The sequence below is a fragment of the Thalassophryne amazonica genome, chromosome 14 (genome assembly GCF_902500255.1).
Source record: "Thalassophryne amazonica chromosome 14, fThaAma1.1, whole genome shotgun sequence".
In the NCBI taxonomy this organism is placed as follows: Eukaryota; Metazoa; Chordata; class Actinopteri; order Batrachoidiformes; family Batrachoididae; genus Thalassophryne; species Thalassophryne amazonica.
In genome coordinates, this window is record NC_047116.1 from 16,588,105 (window position 1) to 16,607,918 (window position 19,814).

The following is a 19,814-nucleotide window of genomic DNA, read 5'->3' on the forward strand; positions in this document are numbered from 1 at the left end:
GGCATGAAAAAACTCACGCATGCGCACGAGGGTTCAAGCTTGGCTGACGCAATCACACGTGATTCAAATCCATATGGTTTTTGAAAAAAATAAGGTCGGATACTTTTCTAACAGACCTCGTAAATAAAAAAAACTTATTTAACATCCCAGAGATGTGTCTGCAACCTGCTGAATGTGGCACCTGTCTTCATATGAGCGAATAAGTTAGAAATTGCAATGCAAAACATGATACCCACAATTTGTCCAAATATAGGGTAAAATGTACAACAGAACAGAAAAGCATAAGCTGAAATAAATCAAAAAAATAGAATGTGTGACTCTAGATGAAACCAAAACTCTTCCTTGGTGCTACAAATTAAGCACGGAAAACCTGAGCCACTGCTCTGAAACATATATGGAAACACTTGTGTTTTGAACATTGATCCTGAGTCCACACACATAACATACTGTGCTGCCACCTGCTGGACAGTTCAGGAATGTGCATCCATATCAACTTGCAAATATTATTCTTAAATGCTAAGTCAGTGCTGTGCTTGTAGTATCTAAGCACTATTAACATGAAGCAGTTACATGCAAAGTATTCATGCAGTGTTGGCATGCACAGATGACAGAAATTCAATATGAAGATGAGCTACCACAGCACTGCAAAACATAGGATAAAAATACAGTTTAAAAAAAATAATCTTCAGCTGCATATGAACAGAAGTTCAATCACAATGACTTCATTTTCCAACCAGCTGAAATTAACTTCCCAGGAAGCTCTTCAATTATAAATGAGCATTAGCGATTCATGCATTATCAACTACAGAGATGTTAGTATTTCTTCCTCCCCCTAAAAAAAAAAAAAAAAAGACTCTGTTCAGTCGTGGTTATGTAACATTGATATCCAATAGTTACTTAGTCACGTGTGGAATTTTTTGACCTTGATTTTCTTCCCTTGTTTCCATGCCATCAGGAGCAAACCGCCTGTCTTAACCAGCGCTGTGATTGGATACAGGGGGAAGCGGGGCATCGGCAGCGCTGTCTTCTACCGCCGGGTGTCGCTGTTGCGTGAACAGATCCAGTCATTCTTAAAGCGTTGTTGACGTCTCTTCCGGATGAAAAATGGCTGCGATGTTTACGTGTTGTTTGGGCTGCTGCGGCGACGGAGGCTCGGGACATATTCCCCTCAAAGAAATGCCCACGGTTCAGCTTGACACTCACCACATGGGTAAGTGCTTTAATCCTCCCGGGTGGTGACGTACGGTTCACGCTCACCGTGGGTGTTTATTTGCGATGTTCGCGTTAGCTCAAGGCTAATTAGCTTGATCCCCAGGATGAAATCCAATGAGGCTTTTTAAAAAGCTATTTCTGCCCTGTTTTGTTAATTGAGAAAATGTACTGCTTCTTAGCCGAGGAAATGTGCAGGCTCTGCATTAAACAAAACATAACTGTTCACTTGTCGTCTCTGGGCTACAGATCAAGCTTATATTTGAGGTCAGAGGTCACCTATCGTGTGGACAGGTGTACCTGCTGCAGCCACTGTTGATTAATGAAGGCTGGTGTTGCCAAGCTATTGATTAAGCACACCTGACTTAGTTAATTAGCATCGGTTGGACTGGATAAGTGAAAGCTGCAGAACATATATATAGTATATATATATCATACATCATATACACTCAACAAAAATATAAACGCAACACTTTTGGTTTTGCTCCCATTTTGTATGAGATGAACTCAAAGATCTAAAACTTTTTCCACATACACAATATCACCATTCCCCTCAAATATTGTTCACAAACCAGTCTAAATCTGTGATAGTGAGCATTTCTCCTTTGCTGAGATAATCCATCCCACCTCACAGGTGTGCCATATCAAGATGCTGATTAGACACCATGATTAGTGCACAGCTGTGCCTTAGACCAGTGATTCTCAACCGGGGTGCCGCGGCACCCTAGGGTGCCGTGATCGATCGTCAGGGGTGCCGTGGGTATTTTTCATATTCGCGATTACCGTGAATTATTTATTTTATTCATAAAGCATAAAACGACTCAGAATCTGATGTCAAACGTGCTGCAGCCTCGCTCTCGTCTTAAGGCGGGACAATAACAAGGAGGCTGACGGCCGATTAAAACAGTGCCGTCTCCTTCAAAAGCCGTCTAAAATGCGGAGCTGTCGGTGTGTGTGTCTGTGCCTGTGTGTGCACGCGCGGAGTTAACAGGCTGCAGACTGCGAGGGAGGGGGTGAGGGAGGGGAGGGGGTGGGTGAGGGAGATTCCTGAATGCAGGTGCGACACGTTCAGAGGATTTTAAATGGAGTGAACGGAAACATGAAGCTGCCTTTACTTCTCTCTGAACTTTCTCTAAAGGTGTGATTCTGCCGTTACCGTCCTGTTCACACCATGTGCGCGTCGTATGCTGAATTTATGAGATCATGAGATGAAATAAATGGTCAAATATCTTTAAAAACATATTTAAAAAATCAATCAATCAATTTTTTTATATAGCGCCAAATCACAACAAACAGTTGCCCCAAGGCGCTTATGAGAATATATGAATGAACTGAGCCACACACAAAAAAAACAATGTTCAGACGCACAGATCACAAAAAGCAGGTGAGAACTCTGAACTTTAACAGCTGTTATTTTCCAAAGGTATTTATTTGTTCAGTCTTGAGCTTAATGTAGTGTTTAAGCACAAAACGTGACTGATGAGGAGAAACAATTTCAGAAATGCAACAGAAACAACCACAAATCAGAAAAAGTTGGGACTGTATGTAAAATGAAGATAAAAATAAAAATGTTGCACCATTCCGTTTCTCCACTCACAGAAGCCAAACGTTCTTCCAGAGTTGTGTAATTATACTACAATTATAGTAGAATATAAAGAAGGGGAAAAAAGAAAAAAAAAAATAGACAATATATTCGTCAATCGCAATTATTTGTCTGACAATTAATCGTCTCCAGAAATTCGTAATCGTGACAGCCCTACTTGAGATCAGAGCGCAAAATGCTTGAGGATTTTCGAAATGCGATGTTTTCTGTATCGATTTTCTATTGCGATAATTGGGTTTTGCGCAAAACCAGAGGTAATAGCATTATAATATTATTTTGCTTGGTGGTGTGCCGCAGGATTTTGTAAATATAAAAAGGGTGCCGCGGCTCAAAAAAGGTTGAAAAACACTGCCTTAGACTGCCCACAATAAAAGGCCACTCTGAAAGGTGCAGTTTTATCACACAGCACAATGCCACAGATGTCGCAAGATTTGAGGGAGCGTGCAGTTGGCATGCTGACAGCAGGAATGTCAACCAGAGCTGTTGCTCGTGTATTGAATGTTCATTTCTCTACCATAAGCCATCTCCAAAGGCGTTTCAGAGAATTTGGCAGTACATCCAACCAGCCTCACAACTGCAGACCACGTGTAACCACACCAGCCCAGGACCTCCACATCCAGCATGTTCACCTCCAAGATCGTCTGAGACCAGCCACTCAGACAGCTGCTGAAACAATCGGTTTGCATAACCAAAGAATTTCTGCACAAACTGTCAGAAACCGTCTCAGGGAAGCTCATCTGCATGCTCGTTGTCCTCATCGGGGTCTCAACCTGACTCCAGCTTGTCGTCGTTACCGACTTGAGTGGGCAAATGCTCACATTCGCTGGCGTTTGGCACATTGGAGAGGTGTTCTCTTCATGGATGAATCCTGGTTCACACTGTTTAGGGCAGATGGCAGACAGCGTGTGTGGCGTCGTGTGGGTGAGCGGCTTTCTGATGTCAATGTTGTGGATCGAGTGGCCCATGGTGGCGGTGGGGTTATGGTATGGGCAGGCATCTGTTATGGACGAAGAACACAGGTGCATTTTATTGATTGCATTTTGAATGCACAGAGATACCGTGACGAGATCCTGAGGCCCATTGTTGTGCCAACATCCAAGAACATCACCTCATGATGCAGCAGGATAATGCACGGCCCCATGTTGCAAGGATCTGTACACAATTCTTGGAAGCTGAAAATGTCCCAGTTCTTGCATGGCCGGCATACTCGCCGGACATGTCACCCATTGAGCATGTTTGGGATGCTCTGGACTGGCGTATACGACAGCGTGTACCAGTTCCTGCCAATATCCAGCAACTACGCACAGCCATTGAAGAGGAGTGGACCAACATTCCACAGGCCACAATTGACAACCTGATCAACTCTATGCGAAGGAGATGTGTTGCACTGCATGAGACAAATGGTGGTCACACCAGATACTGACTGGTATCCCCCCCAATGAAACAAAACTGCACCTTTCAGAGTGGCCTTTTATTGTGGGCAGTCTAAGGCACACCTGTGCACTAATCATGGTGTCTAATCAGCATCTTGGTATGGCACACCTGTGAGGTGGGATGGATTATCTCAGCAAAGGAGAAGTGCTCACTATTACAGATTTAGACTGGTTTGTGAACAATATTTGAGGGAAATGGTGATATTGTGTATGTGGAAAAAGTTTTAGATCTTTGAGTTCATCTTATACAAAATGGGAGCAAAACGAAAAGTGTTGCGTTTATATTTTTGTTGAGTGTGTGTGTATATATATATATATATGATAGATAAAATCAACTCAAAAAGTGCCACTCCTGGTGTTGCCATGTCCTTCCTTGCTAACCCACAAATGGGTAAAGATGTACAACATGGTGAAACCCTGTGTGATGTGGGCAGGGCAACTAAGCCTAAGCATAGCTGTATCTCAAGCGTTACCAAGCAAGCTAAAGCTAAGAGGCTACCTTTGGTTTTGGTGTTTATAACCCTGTATATTTTTGGGATTAGGTGGGGGTTTTCGTGATGGGTGGTTTAGTTTAGGGTATTAAAATAATTATGACTGCTTATTTCCTCAGTAACTGTGGATTAACTGGACCTAATGCCATCATGTTACCTGTAGCTGCTAAAAGTGCTAACATACAAAACTAAACAGGCAAATTTCATTCAGTGGAAATACAGTGGAAATACTGAAGCACAGACTTATTAGATGATCCATTACAACAGTTAATGACACAACAAGCCTTATTATTACAGATGTTAGTAATAAAATGATCAGAAGGACAGACACTGTATCCACAACAGCTAGCTGTGTCTGCGACCGGCGCTGACTCGGCTCAGCGGCACACACTACCTATAGAGGGTTTTCAATCACATGACCGATTTGCTGCAGGACAGGTGCGGTCTCCATTCTGGATTACAAGGAGGCTGGCACGTGATAGAAAAATCCGTATCTTATACCAGATGGTGAATTAAGTGTTAATGTAACAAACTGGCCGACAGTGTCACACTGCGATATTGTGAACTAGGAAGCTGCCGACCAGGTCAGCCTCGCCGGCCTCCTGCAGAGCATCACAGCGGAGCTCTGAAAGCGGAGGTCGTCTTGAAGTCCTGAGCGATTTCTCTCACCAGGCGCTAGAAGGGTAGCATGCGGATCAGCAGCTCATTGCTCGAGGACCACAATGTAAATAAGCATCCGTATTGGAAGCGTTCTTGTGTTATCCTCAGCGGTATTTTTATGTATTCTTATATAATTTTATTGCCGAATGAAATTATAATATATAATAATATTATAATAAAACAGTGGATTTCTGGTAGCGGCGGATCTCTCTCAGCGCCACGGTGCCGTGAGGCTTCTTCACATCGACGTTGAAGCTTCTGCAATTGTTCACCAAATGTACGTAGCGTATCACAGCGGCCACCGTGTCATAATCCAGATTGGCCGCGGGACACAAAATGACGTGACCGATACATCACATGAAAACCCTCTATTACTCAAAGTGACTGTACTCCTAATTATGCATAATGTTATGGCTTAAAACATCTTAAACTAGTGACATATTTAAAATAATAATAATAATTCACCCCAGTGCACTTGTCACGAAGGGGGAAACTAGCTATAGAGACCAAAACCAGTTTTTGTACCGAGCTGGAAACATTTTTATTTCTACTGAAAAGTTGGACATTTTAATGTGGGCTATTATGGGAACGTGCTGCTTTTTTTTTTGTTTTTTTTTTTTTTTGTTTGTTTGTTTTTGGAGCCAGTCTCAAGTGACCATTCAGGAAACTACAGCTTTTTACATTTTTGAATATACTTCATTTTTGGCAGCTGGGGGTTGGGACTAGGTTACTTTGGGTGATGTTATGGTATGGAAGAAGTCAGACTTGCCTCATCCAGTTGAGTGCCGTGCCATAGCAACCAGCACAAAGGGTAAAATAAAGCCTTCTGCAGTATGTTTCCAAAACCATGTTTGTGACATTTCCATAAATAAATATTGTCAAAAACAGTTGTGTTGGCTGTCTTACGCATAGTATGCAAAGACATATCTTTTGTGTGTGTGTGTGTGTGTGTGTGTGTGTGTGTGTGTGTGTGTGTGTGTGTGTGTGTGTGTGTGTGTGTGTGTGTGTGTGTGTGTGTGTGTGTGTGTGTGTGTGTGTGTGTGTGAGATATATATATCCACTAATCTCCAGCATTTCTGGAAGGGGACGCCATGCTTCTGAGGTCAAAATGAGGATTCTAAGAGGATCTTTGCAAAATTATTTTATCATAAGAGGTTTAGGATTAAGATAAGGGATAGGGTGTAATTTTTGTGAAAAGCACAAAAATTTAGGAAACTATTTGGACAATATTTCTGTTTTGGAACCATAACTTTGCACACATCCCAGAGACTTGCATACCAACAATACTGCTAACAGAGAAGGGCTCTCCTTTCACTTGAGAAATGGCTACAGGTGATTAGAAGAGCTGCTGCTCCAGCTAGCACTAAACTGTGGTGGCCCAGATCGGATTATCATTACGTTTGTTTCACATTTCATAGAAGGCACGTTGAATTTACAGCTTAATGGGAAAAGCATGCACTGTCCTGCTTTAAGGATCCGAGGCAACATGAACAACAGGGCACCCTGCTGTTTATTGTAAGTTGTTTTGTGGCCATTGCAAAATTTTGAAATAATTTGCACGTTTGTACAAATTTATGTTCATTATGTGTATGGATCAGAAAAGTAATGAAAGCATTTGTCTCACTTGCACATTTTTCCATAAAACTGCTTTTTCTTCATATATTGGTCATTAGTCATAATGTTTTCACATTATGCCACAAACAGATTAGAGACTAGGCTGCAACTGATGATGTTTTATAATTGATTAACCCATCAGTTATTCTTTCAGTTAATATGTTAATTTAGTGGGGGGTTTTTTAAGTCTTATTTTGGATTAGTCATTTATCCTTTAATTTAACAGTAAATCTTAACGGTATGTGCTAGCAATAATGTTCATTTTTGCATTCATATGTTTTGTCCTATAAATATTTATTTTTCCAAATTTTAATAAGTCTCAACATATAAAGAATATAAAGTGGCATAAATTAAAAAGGCAGTCATAAAAACAAGAAAATAAAAATTGTAACATTTAATAAAGCTGCAACTAACAATTATTTTCATTATCAATTAATCTGTTGATTATTTTCTGGATAAATCCTGTCTTTGTTCTTTCCATAAGATGCCACAAAATGGTGAAAAATATTGAGTGTTTCTCAAAGCCCGTGATAACATTCTCAAATGTCAGATATTCACTTTGCTGTTAGAGGAATAAAGAAAGCAGAAAATATTCACATTAAAGAAACTGAAATCAGAGAATTTGTATTTGTTTTGTTCTGACAGGCACCGACGTTGTCATTGTAAAGAGTGGACGGCGGATATGTGGCACCGGTGGTTGTCTGGCTAATGCCCCTCTGCATCAGAACAAAAGTTATTTTGAGTTCAAGATCCAGTCCACTGGTGAGCCTTGACTTTTCAGCTAATTGCTGTCTTCCTTTATTCCACTCTGTTCTGTCATAACGCATTTGTGTGGTGCCTTATAAATCTGTCATTTTCATTTGTTTAACATCATGTTCGTGTGGTCACGAGTTTACTGACGTCCACAAGGGATTTACAATCTTCAGTAGATTCAATGATGCTATCTTATCTGGCTGTGAAAGGGACAAACAAGGAGGTCGGTAATGTAGATAAGCAAATTTGTCGAAACAAATTCCAAGAAAACTGGTTGTATTTGTATCAGTTGGTATAGGCTTTGTGCCAGACCTCTGAAATTGAGAGTGTCATAACCACCTACGTACTGCCTGTAATTTACCAGGTATTTATCCCTGGTTAATATTTATGTATGATAGCCATCCCAGGTTGGTAGCTATAGCCAAGTAGGGGTCAATAAAGGATCACACAGGGGTCAAAATCTAAAAGTGCTACAATCGTATTTAGAAGAATACCATATTATTTGTTATATTATAGATTTCAAAAAGGTATATTTTGGACTACCTATGATAGAATGTTACAGAGTTATGAGGTAACAACAGTGCCAAGAAAAAACTAAAACGTGACAAAGGCAAATTTCAGTTTGTATAGGGGTTAAAAGTTAAATTTGCTCCAATTTTGGTAAAAACTGTTTGCACCGTCTTGCTTAGTTTCCATGTTGCTGGGTTAAATATATCAAGCCACTGAATACAATAGACGTTGACTTTGTTTGACCATTACTTTAGACTCTTAAAATTCAGCACAGTTAATACTATTCCACTTATTATTCCTGGTAGCTCAAACAATAATTTACTTGTCTAATTACTAAAGTTGAAATTTTGAACTCTGTACAAACAGAAATAGACCGTGTCCCCATTTTAGCTGTTTTTACTCCATAACATGCCTCAATGGATCATTCAAACTATACCTTTTTGGAATCCCTGTCATCACACAAATGATGTGGTGTATTTTTCAATATGACTGGAAAATTTTTAAATTTTGATCCCTCTCTGGCTATAGCTACCACACTGGAATGGCTGTCATCCTATCAAAGGTTTTGCTACCCTTGATGGTGGTGAGCAACCTGTCTGGCCTACTAACTAGTAATGTTAACCTCTTCCACAAGTTGGATCCTGTTGTTAAATCAACAGATATTTATTGCATTTTTGTTTAGGTGTATGGGGAGTAGGCGTGGCCACTCACAAAGTGAATCTTAATCAAGTACCTATGGGCAGAGACACAAACAGTCTTGTTCTGAGGCATGATGGGTCTGTTTACCATAATAATGAAGAGAAGAACCGTCTACCTGCAAACAGTCTTCCTCAGGAGGGAGACATTGTGGTAAGTAGTTTTATAAGCATCTAAATATATTTGGGAGACTTAAGTTGATGAATAGACAAAGACTTTAGGGACTGCTTTTTAATAAAGCAGGAGTATCTGATTATATCTACATGCCTCAAGTTGTTTGTTCCTTATTTTAATTTTTTTGTGCTTCTCAGGGTCTCACGTATGACCATGTGGAGCTGAATTTATATCTGAATGGGAAAAACATGCACTGTCCTGCCTCAGGGATCCGAGGGACAGTATACCCTGTTGTTTATGGTGAGTCCTTTTGTCATCTTGAAATAATGTTGCTTGTTTTTTTAGGAAATACCTATTCATCGTTTGGCTGAAAAAAGTAATGACAGCATTTCTCTCACTAGAGGGCAGCATTTACACACAAAAATTCTTTCTATGGCGTGTTGAAAGTAATGATTATACTTTTATCTTGTACGACAAACAGTTCACAAATGGTGGCCGTTAGTTTTAAGTATTTATTTGAATTTGAAAACAAAAAATTCTGATAGTTATCTTCTCTCATAATTTTCTTCTGCTTCTGGAGTTACACCATTGAAAACAAGTTGAACACATGAGCTGTTTATTTATTTTTTCCTCAATTCATAAATGACTCCAAACATTCCGACAACTTTTGATCTACAGAATCCACCTGATCCGTCACACTGTAATGGTTGATGCCTTCATTTTCGGGTTGTCATGATACTAGAATTTCAAATTCTATGCCAATATCTGGAAATACTTAATGCCATTTTTGATACCATGGGAAGGAAAATTACAAAAAGTAAGAGGCACATTTTTAAATAAAGGTTTGAATATACAAACTATAATACAGTATCAACGACAACACTGTTTTTAAGTTGACTGGCATCGAGCAAAACAAAAATACAGCAACATTAATGTATATGAGACATATTTTCTAATATATTTCATATAGGTAGTGCCAAAAAGGACGATATTTTTAGATTGTCTCAGCCAGGGTAGATAAATAAATAAATAACCCAAACAAACCCCAAAACAAGTTATGTTGTCATTATGGGGTGTTGTGAGTAGAATTTTGAGGGGAAAATAATTGACTCCATTTTGGAATAAGGCTGTAACATAACAAAATGTGGAAAAAGTGAAGCGCTGTGAATACTTTCCGGATGCACCGTACCTTGTTTTTGTTTTGGGCTATATTTTGGTTCACATTGACTGTGCTTACAGTTGTATTGTCATATGAGATCTGAAATTGGGATTCCTATCACAAACCTCTCAAGGCCAAACCTGATTTGTGACCACATTTGAAAATGATGAACTGGTAAATTTTTGATCTTTTGTGGGTGAGATTTTTGAGTTTTGTTTGTCAAACTCACTTTAATCAGTTTTCACCAAATGTAAGACTGAAGTCAGGTGTGACTCATAATCAAACATACTGAATTTTGTGCAATTCTGTCCACAAATACTTTTAATTTTTACATGTTTTTGTAAAAACAGGTCATGTGCCCCACATGACCTACTACTACCAAATATATCAGATAGCATCTGTTCATTCTCCTGTATCACTGTACAAACTTTTGTGTTTATCAGAGTTACTGTTACAGAAATATACATACCACCTGTTTTGACTGCTACCTGTAGCAGGTTTTCCTTCATTACTTTAACAGCTTTGCAATTTTAATAACTTCAGGTCTTGAGGGTGCAGAAATTGCACATTGAAATCAGTGTCTGTGATCTGTGAGTTTGAAAAAATAGGTTTTGCATATGTTGCAATTATGTGTAGCAACCAGAAATGGGTGTGGTCTATAACAGAAGATTCAGCACAAGGCATTGCTTCGCATCCGCTGCTTTCTGCATCGTAGGGCTTGGACCCGTAATTATGTTCAGATAATTGCCATGACGCTGGGACTGCTCAATCCGATGTCAATTTATAATGTGTCTATCTATCATCTGTCTCACTATTCGTTCATTTATTCATTTTCTGTGTCTCAGTGGCAGCAGACCAAGAAACTCTGGATATGTGTCTCTCTATGTACTTGTATGTTTGACTGGGTGTGGCATTCTGCAACATATCAGTCCATTTCAACCTATCTTCTTGAAAGTAGGAGAATAATCTGTTTTTCCAAAGACTATATATATATATATAATATATATATAGAATTTATTTATTTCTTTTTTTTTTTTTATTAGCCTACTGAACTTGATCAGACCTGTCAGTCACATATATCCAATTTTTGTGGGGGTGGCAGGTCCTCATAGGGCTCACAATCTCTTACAATAAAATATTGTATCCAGTCACAAAGGGAATTGTGATATTGAAGTTGCTGAATTGCATATATCAAATAATTAAAAATTTACTTTTGACCTAATGGAAGTGGTATCTTAGCTTCTCTTAGTTTATCTCACCTTAAAGGAGCCTGGGATGGTCGGGTACCACACAGCAAATGGAATTGGCTTAAAGAAGCGTGGTGTAATCAGTCAGACATCACGTTTGCTGCCGCCACACCCAAGACTGATAATCGGTAATACAACAGTGCTAAATCGCTGTGCCAATTGGCTTGGAGCTGTGGGGTTGCCTTGAAAACGCGTGTCTTTACAAAACAAGGACCAGTTTGCAGTTATGAAACAGACACTAACCCTAAAGTGTATATTGTGCCAAAACTGAGCTAATAAGATGACTGCTTCCAAAGATTTTAATAATGCCAAACACAGACTGCTTTTAACTCTGCTCAGTGAGACCTGGTGTTCACATTGTTACTTTGAACAACTGCAAGAAATACTTAACAGAATTAGAATGAGACCTGGTGTTCACATCGTTACTGTTAACAACTGCAAGAAATACTTAACAATTAGGAGTGCAGAACCCAGAAAGCCAGCTGTTTCTTATATTAATCTTTCAGAAAAATAAAGAGCCTGTTTAGGATTTTTGTTTTTTTTAAAGAGGAAATTATTTTAATACATTTGTACTCCCCGTGTATTTCACTCAACCAGACATTCATTTCTTTGTCTGTGTCCATAAACATCATAAAATATTCACCAGAATTACATGAAGTTTCTCAGTTTTGCACTTGAACCGAGTGAATTTGAAGCAGTTTTTGTGCATGTTACGCCTCATGTTTTCCATTTCTAACACCTGAACACCTACTGCTGACAACTCATGTTCTCCTGAATGCTCTTTACAAGAAAAGCATTTTACCATCACACCAGCAGCAGAGTCCATTTATACCACATCCATGAACATAGCCAGGAATAAGTGACGCATAGAGCCATTTTGTTTCAAAACTCAAGATGTTCCTCCGGAAAAAATAATTACAATCTGCTCCTAAATTTATCAATGGATGTAAAATGAAGTACATTCAGTTGATCGTATTTGAAAATACCTATAGAGGCAACAAGATTTTACCTCGTGTGATGGTTGTTGACTGATTAGGGAATTTACTCAGCAAGGCGGCCAACAAGTGTTTCTATTCTAGCCATCATTGTGACAAAGCTACACATGCATGTCTTGATTTTTGTTTTCTAAAGTCACTGATTAATTATTGGTCAATAATTAACCCTAGAGCAAAGTGATATTGGTTTTATTGGGGCAGATAAAAAAAAACTGGTATTGAAGAGTAAAAAACATTTCCGATGCTGATATATACATAAAAATGGCAGTGATTCATTCTGAAAATTTCATCATCACCGGTGTCACAGAGTCTCAGTGGTGCGGTAGTCTGAGCAATCCACGTTAGCAGTGATTAACAGATTATCACCTTGTTTCTGCTTAAAACTGCACTCAGTCATCATCTATCTCAGCAACAGATACCTAAAGCTTTTGTACAACAATTATTTCCACATAAATTCAGCATTATTTCATAATAAAAGACGAGGTAGCAATCACAACATGACACCAGCGCATCTGAGACTGACTCTGTCTGACTCTCTACTGAGCAAAGAGAATAATGTTATTATTAACCATCAGATGACAAAGTAAAACCTCTTAAATCATTCTAAAATCAGTTTTAAGCAGAAACGAGGAGATAATCTGTTAATCGCTGCTCACACTCCGACATGATGCATGTGCAGTGAAGTCGGTGGGGGGACTGATCAGACTGTGACACGGGATCGCATATGCGCAGACTAGTGTAGAGGATCACTCAGACTAGGGGAGTGCTCAGACCCCGACACTGAGAAATATATATATATATATAATGTGTACTGTGTGTGTAAAATTTTTGTATTATTCCTAGCATACAGCCTTCCCCTCTGTGAACAATTCTTCCATAAATACATAACATTGATGCCAGTAAATAGCAAGCCCATTTGTAATAAACAGCATACTTTTTTCTAAAGTACTAAAAACATGGCAAAATGACAGTAAGAATGTGTAAACATGTCTTATTTCAGCCAGCTCTCACACTTTGTTGTTGTTCTGATCCGCCTCGCTGTTTCACTCCGCCATTTTTATTGTGAAACGTGTAGTTTTGCGTGTTAGAGTTATGTAATGTTCTGTGTCTGTGATAACTTGCCCATTTGAGTTACTTGCCCTTACTTACTGAGTGACTATACTGTTCCTTCAAGAAGCCACAGAATGCCCCATTTTGAACTCAAATTTTCAAAAGCTCTGCAATGTTCCTAGAAAACACATTTCATAATCAAACCTTATGACAAAGAAATGTAATTAGTGCTTGATGTTTTACAGTTTAAACATGAACTTTATCAGTAACTACAAATATAGCCAACAAACCAATTATGTACATCATACTGCCTTCACTCAGATTGGCAGTCCCGATGTTACATTGTTCTGTATTTGCATAAAACAGACTTTTTGTATATTTTGGCCCCACCTAGCTGGCAGATTAGTGATCTCTTGTTGCTGTAAAATGACCATTCTGATTGAAAATGAATGACAGGTGGACGCTTTGTCTCTGTTTCTTGTTGCTAATGTGATCAAGGAACCTTGGAGGTTGCAGCCATGCTTGATAGCATTCTTAGCAATACCATTGGAGTGCTCTCTGCTGGACACACTATGAAATGCTACTGTTTCCAACAGCTAGTGTTTATTCTGTAAAATAAGTTTTAGTATTTGCAGAAATAATGCAGATACCAATATGTTCATGGAAGGCTCATATTGGCCAACCCGATATATTGATCACGGCTCTAATGAACCTTTTACAATAACTAGTATTTGTGAAAAGTATATGAGTGTGTGTACACATGACACTGAATCCTATTAAAACACACTGGAACAACAGTACACTTGGAAAAAAAAGCCACTCAGACTTTCTGTTGTTGCTACTTTCTAAACGTAGGGACTGTAGGAGACAGTACAGAACTGAATTGTGCAAGCTTAACACCAGCCATCAGACTAATTGTTACAAAATTAAAAAAAGGATACACAGGGGCACACACCAATTATGATATATTGAATTAAAAAAGCAATTATGTAATGGGTATATTTGCTACACTGTTGCTTTGTTTTAAACTATAATCAGGATCTCATGCTCCATCCTTGAAATTTGTTCATTGCATGAAATAATGATTGAGAATTGAATGTGATGATTTCACAATTGTGGCTCAGTAATAAAATATTACACAGGCAATTCTTGCCCTCATCTGTGTTGCTGAGTAGCTAGTTTCATCACAGTCCAGGAAGTCCTTGTGGAGTTCTTGCATAAATTTGGTTTCGGAAACTCCGCTCCCTGATGGCAATACTTAAGATAGAAGTGTCCCCAATGTCAAATATTAGATGATTTTGTTTACTTAGTTTTGCCTTGATAGTTGAATTGCTTGACAAAATAATGCACACACAAGGTTTTTGAGACTCTGCCCCCTGGTGGCAACAATGAGAATTGAAGCAGACCCGTGCCAAACATTTCTCAGTGTCAGTGAGGTGACCTTGTGTTCCAAATTTTACCTTTTTATACAAAGTCTTTGACCAAATATCGCATTCACAAGGTTTGTGGGACTTAGCCCCCCTACTGGCCACAATTTAAATTAGTTTTCTAACATCTACCGTGACAGAGTTGTTAGCAAAGTCAAAGTTTGACTTTGAGACACAGGCTACATCAGAATACTCACACTAAGGTCAAAAATGGTACGTCACAGTCCATAGGGTATCCAAATACTCAGGCATTTAGTAGTAGTCAGATGTAGCTGAATGATCTGCTTCATCCATAGTGTACAAACTGACTGCACTAACCCAGCTGCAGCTGGAGCCAGTGCTAAAACAGTGAGCAGTGGGGGGGAATCACTCTTTAAAAACCATTACAGAAATATTTTATTGTTAAAAAATAAATAAAATGTTGGAAATGTAACCTGGGGAATAGAATGAGTGCAGACTCTAATTGGTACGGGACTTACAGTTAAAGGTCAGTGGAATTACAAAAATAAGATGAACTGTGTTCAGGGAAGAGGGCTGCTAAACTGGACAGAGGATATTGTCAGGTGGTGGAAAGCACAGTTTGAAGCTCTCCGTCAAAGAGGTAGGAATGGAAGACTCGGGCGGACGTGGTGCCACCACCCAAGCGGAAGTCACAGAGTTAGTCAAAAGCTCCTCTGTGGCAAGTCGTCTGGAGCAGACAAGATTTGTCCTGAGATGCTGAAGTCTCAGGCTGAAGTCATGCTTGACACACTTATACAATTTTGCATGGAAGTTGGGGACAGTACCTCTGGATTGGCAAACTGCCGTGATGGTCCCCATCTTTTTAAAAAAAAAAGGGAACCTGAGAGTGTGTTTCAATAATAGAGGAATCACACTTTTCAGCCTCCCTGGGAAAGTCTATGTCAGGGTACAAGAGAGGAGACTTAGACCGTCAGTCGAAGCTCAGATTCAGGAGGAGCAATGCGGGTTCCATCCTGGTCTTGGAACGGTGACCAGCTCTCTACTCTTGCAAGGATTTCAATGGTCTTGGGAGTATATCTAAGAACCAATCTGCATGTGTTTTGTGGACTTGGAAAAGGCATATGACCAGGTCCCTTGCGGTATCCTATGAGAGTATGGGCTACCGGATTCACTGCAGTGTGTGATCTGGTCTCTGTTTGACCATAGTAGGAGCTGTGTCCACATTCTCTGCATTACCTCAGACCTGTTCCATGGGGGTGCTGGACTCTGCCAGGGCTGCCCCTTGTCATTAATCCTGTTTGTGATGTTCAGGGAAAGAATTTCAAGGAGCAGTCAGGGACAGTAAGGTGTCCAATTTGGTGAGCTCAAAGTTGCATCTCTGCTTTTTGCAGATGATGTGGTTCTGTTGGCTTCATCAGACAGTGGCCTCCAGTGTGCACTGAGCAAGTTTGAGGCAGTGTGAAGTGACTGGGATGAGAATTGACACCTCCAAATCTGAGACCATGGTCCTCTGTCAGAAAAGGGTGGATTGACCCCTCTGGGTTAGGGGGAGAGTTATTGCCCCAAGTATTGGAGTTTAAGTATATCTGGATCTTGTTCCTGAGTGGGGGTAATTTAGAGTTTGAGAACGATTGACTGATTGGGGCAGCTTCTGATGTTTTATGGACCCTTTACCCAACTGTCGTGGTGAAGAAGGAGCTGAGCCAGAAGGTGAGGCTGTCTGTACACCAGTCAATTTACACTCCTATCCTCACCTATGGTCATGAACTTTGGGTAATGACGAAAAGAATTAAGACTGAGGATACAAACGGCAGGTATGAGATTCCTCCGTTGGGTATTTGGGTTTACACTCCTGGACAGGGTGAGAATCTCGGTTATCCGGGAGGGACTCTGAGTAGAGCTGCTGCTTCTTTGAATCGAAAGGAGCCAACTGAGGTGGTTCGGGCATCTAGTGAAGATGCCCCTGGTTGTCTCCCTGGGGGGGGTTGTCTTACAGGCATGTTCAACTGGGAGGAGGCCCAGGGGAGACCCAGGACACGCTGGAGGAATTATATTACCCAGATGGCTTGGGAACACTTCTGGATTCCCTGAGAAGGGTTACAGGACTTTCCCAAGGATAGAGAAGTGTTGGATTACAATTGATTACAGTAGATTGGTTTACTGCCACCACACCCAGAACCTGATCAGCAGCATAAAATAAATGAGCTGAACTATAACCTATGGAGTTTCACTTTCATAAACAGTTTTCATCAAGATGCCACACACACATTGATTGCACGGACACACAAATGCACACAGAGAGCCGAGCTGTCTCCAGACCCGCTCTGCGTTTGTTAATTAACTGAACAAGCAGACACAGAACGTATACGGCGTTACTGTCAGATATTGTTGAAGAGTTGTTTGATTTGTTTCCTGTTTGAACAGGAATGCTATAAGCAGATGGAGTGGTTGGTATTTACAGTGCTTATTTTTAAGCTTGTGCTTTGTTGCATTTCTCTTCTGTTCTTCCAGTTGATGACAGCGCCATCTTAGACTGCCAGTTTACTGACTTCTATCACACACCTCCACAAGGATTCGAGAAGATCCTGTTTGAGCAGCAAATCTTCTGAAGCAGCACTTCAGAACCCCAGCCTGCAGTTAGCTTCTCCAGTGTGTTATTGCAGGCTGTGTGACACTACAGTGTGATCTTGATTGGATGATGTCGTTATGTGCATTTTGAATGCCTCTGTTTGGTTTTCCTGTGATTGCTCCGAATGTCCCGTGGATTCCTGATGGTGGGTCGATAAGACTGCTTAACGTTTAAAGCGAAACCATTTTCATCTACGTGTCCGTCTCATGTGGATTTTCATTTTTTCAGGATCACAAGCCATATTTTATTGACCAAACTTCATATTAGGTTTCTGATTTAGAAATTTGGACTGTATATGGTTTATCATACATTTAGTCATTTATTTGGTTCACAGAGTAATGTGACCCCCCCCCCCCCCCCATCATAATTGATACCTGGTTATGTCTTGCCTTATTTTATTTGCTGACACATATAGAAATGTATTGAACCTATATCTTCTACACCAGACTCTACAAATAAAAACAATGTACAACAAACAATATATAATTAAATGAAATGTCTCTTATTAACCACAGTTGCTGCCTGTTTTAAAAAAGAAATAAATATACTAGGGAGCCCCATTACATCATTCTCATTATTATTCCAAAGTTTTACAACATGGAAAAATTCACTCTTTTTTTTTTTTTTTTTTTTTTCCTCCTGAGTGACATTTCAGTATGAAAATGTTAGAAAGTGAAGTTACAATGATCGCCTCTGCCTTTGTTGGATTGATGCAGTAATTCCTGAAAAAGCCCCAGCCAAGTAATTGAGTGCAGAAATTAACATACTTTTCCAGTTCAGCATTTTTGTATTATAAATTCTTTTTTAATTTGTTTTTAATAGCTGCAGACCATAATTATGAAAACTAAAAAAAAATGCTTGATACATTTTAGTTTATGTAATGAGTCTAATTTATAAAATTACTTTCTGAAATAACACAAATACGTATTGAGCTTTTCCGTGATATTCTATATTTTTTTTTTTTTTTTAAAGATGAAGACTATAGGGCACATTTTGCATCATAACTCTTATTTCATAATGAAAAAAGAGATTTTCATACAAAACAGATTGAGGCTTGCATCTCCCATGTGCCTTCTGGCAGACTCCAGCCAAATTTTTAAGATCCTCCTCTGTATCACTTCGTGAAGCTGCTGATGCAAAACCTGCAAGATGCACATTTTCTTCAGTTGCAGCCACATATGTAAGCCAATAACCTTCAGGGTTGTGTTGGTGGCTTTTCTCACTAGTCTCATTCTTGAACAGTCAGCCAGTTTATGGGAACTGCCTCCAGACAGGTTTACCACACAGTCACTAATATGGTAATGTTCATATATCCATCTGATGAGCTGTCTAAAGACAACTGGCTATAAAAATGATTTATTTGAGTTATACTAAAGGATGCCATCATTTATGCCACCCATCATTTTGGTTTTGATCATGGAGAGGTCATCATTTTAGGGGATCATTTTAGAATTTTTTTTCTATACAGAAGCCTGATTTATTTATTTATTTATTTGTCATTCCAATATTGAGCCATGTAATGGCTCAAGGCTTCACATACTTTTTCTTGCCATTGATTTGTGTGAAATTTTAAACACCTTGCTAGCACTGGGTTGGACCCCTTTTTGCCTTCAGAGCTGCCTTAATTCTCCATGGCATGGATGTTGGAAACATTCCTCAGAGATGTTGGTCCATATTGACATGATAGCATCACAGGGTCACCTATTCGACCAGTTTGTCCATTCTCCTCTGACTTCTATCATCAACAAGGCATTTACCTCCACAGAACTGCCGCTCACTGGATATCTTCTGTTTTTCAGACCATTCTCTGTAAACCCTAGAGATGGTTGTGCATGGAAAATCCCAGTACATCAGCAGTTTCTGAAATACTCAGACCAGCCCATCTGGAGGCAACAACCATGCCACATTCAAAGTCACTTAAATCCCATTTCTTCCCCATTGTGGTGCTCAGTTTGAAAATCAAGTCATTTTCACCATGTCTAGATGCCTAAATACATTAAGTTGCTACCATATGATTGGCTGATTAGCTATTTGTGTTTAACAAGTAGTTGAACTGGTGTGCCTAATAAAGTGGCTGGTCAGTGTATACCACAAAGATTATCTGTGAATGTTGGCGGTATTTAAATGAATACAACCCAATAATTATGGAATCACCGGCCTCGGGGGATGTTCATTCAATTGTTTAATTTTGTAGAAAAAAAGCAGATCACAGACATGACACAAAACTTTCACCCTGTAAATTTTCATCCCCAAAACTAACACC

The 19,814-nt window shown here is 39.5% G+C and overlaps 1 protein-coding gene across 1 annotated transcript; it reads left to right on the plus strand.

Moving 5' to 3' along the window:
• Positions 1 to 1,060: 1,060 nt before the first annotated feature.
• Positions 1,061 to 18,023, plus strand: spryd7b (SPRY domain containing 7b). Its single transcript, XM_034186798.1, has 5 exons — positions 1,061 to 1,210; positions 7,656 to 7,772; positions 8,956 to 9,122; positions 9,281 to 9,383; positions 17,434 to 18,023. Exons 1-5 carry the CDS (start codon positions 1,105 to 1,107, stop codon positions 17,529 to 17,531), a joined length of 591 nt encoding a protein of 196 aa, XP_034042689.1. The 5' UTR covers positions 1,061 to 1,104; the 3' UTR covers positions 17,532 to 18,023.
• The last annotated feature ends 1,791 nt before the right edge of the window (positions 18,024 to 19,814 follow it).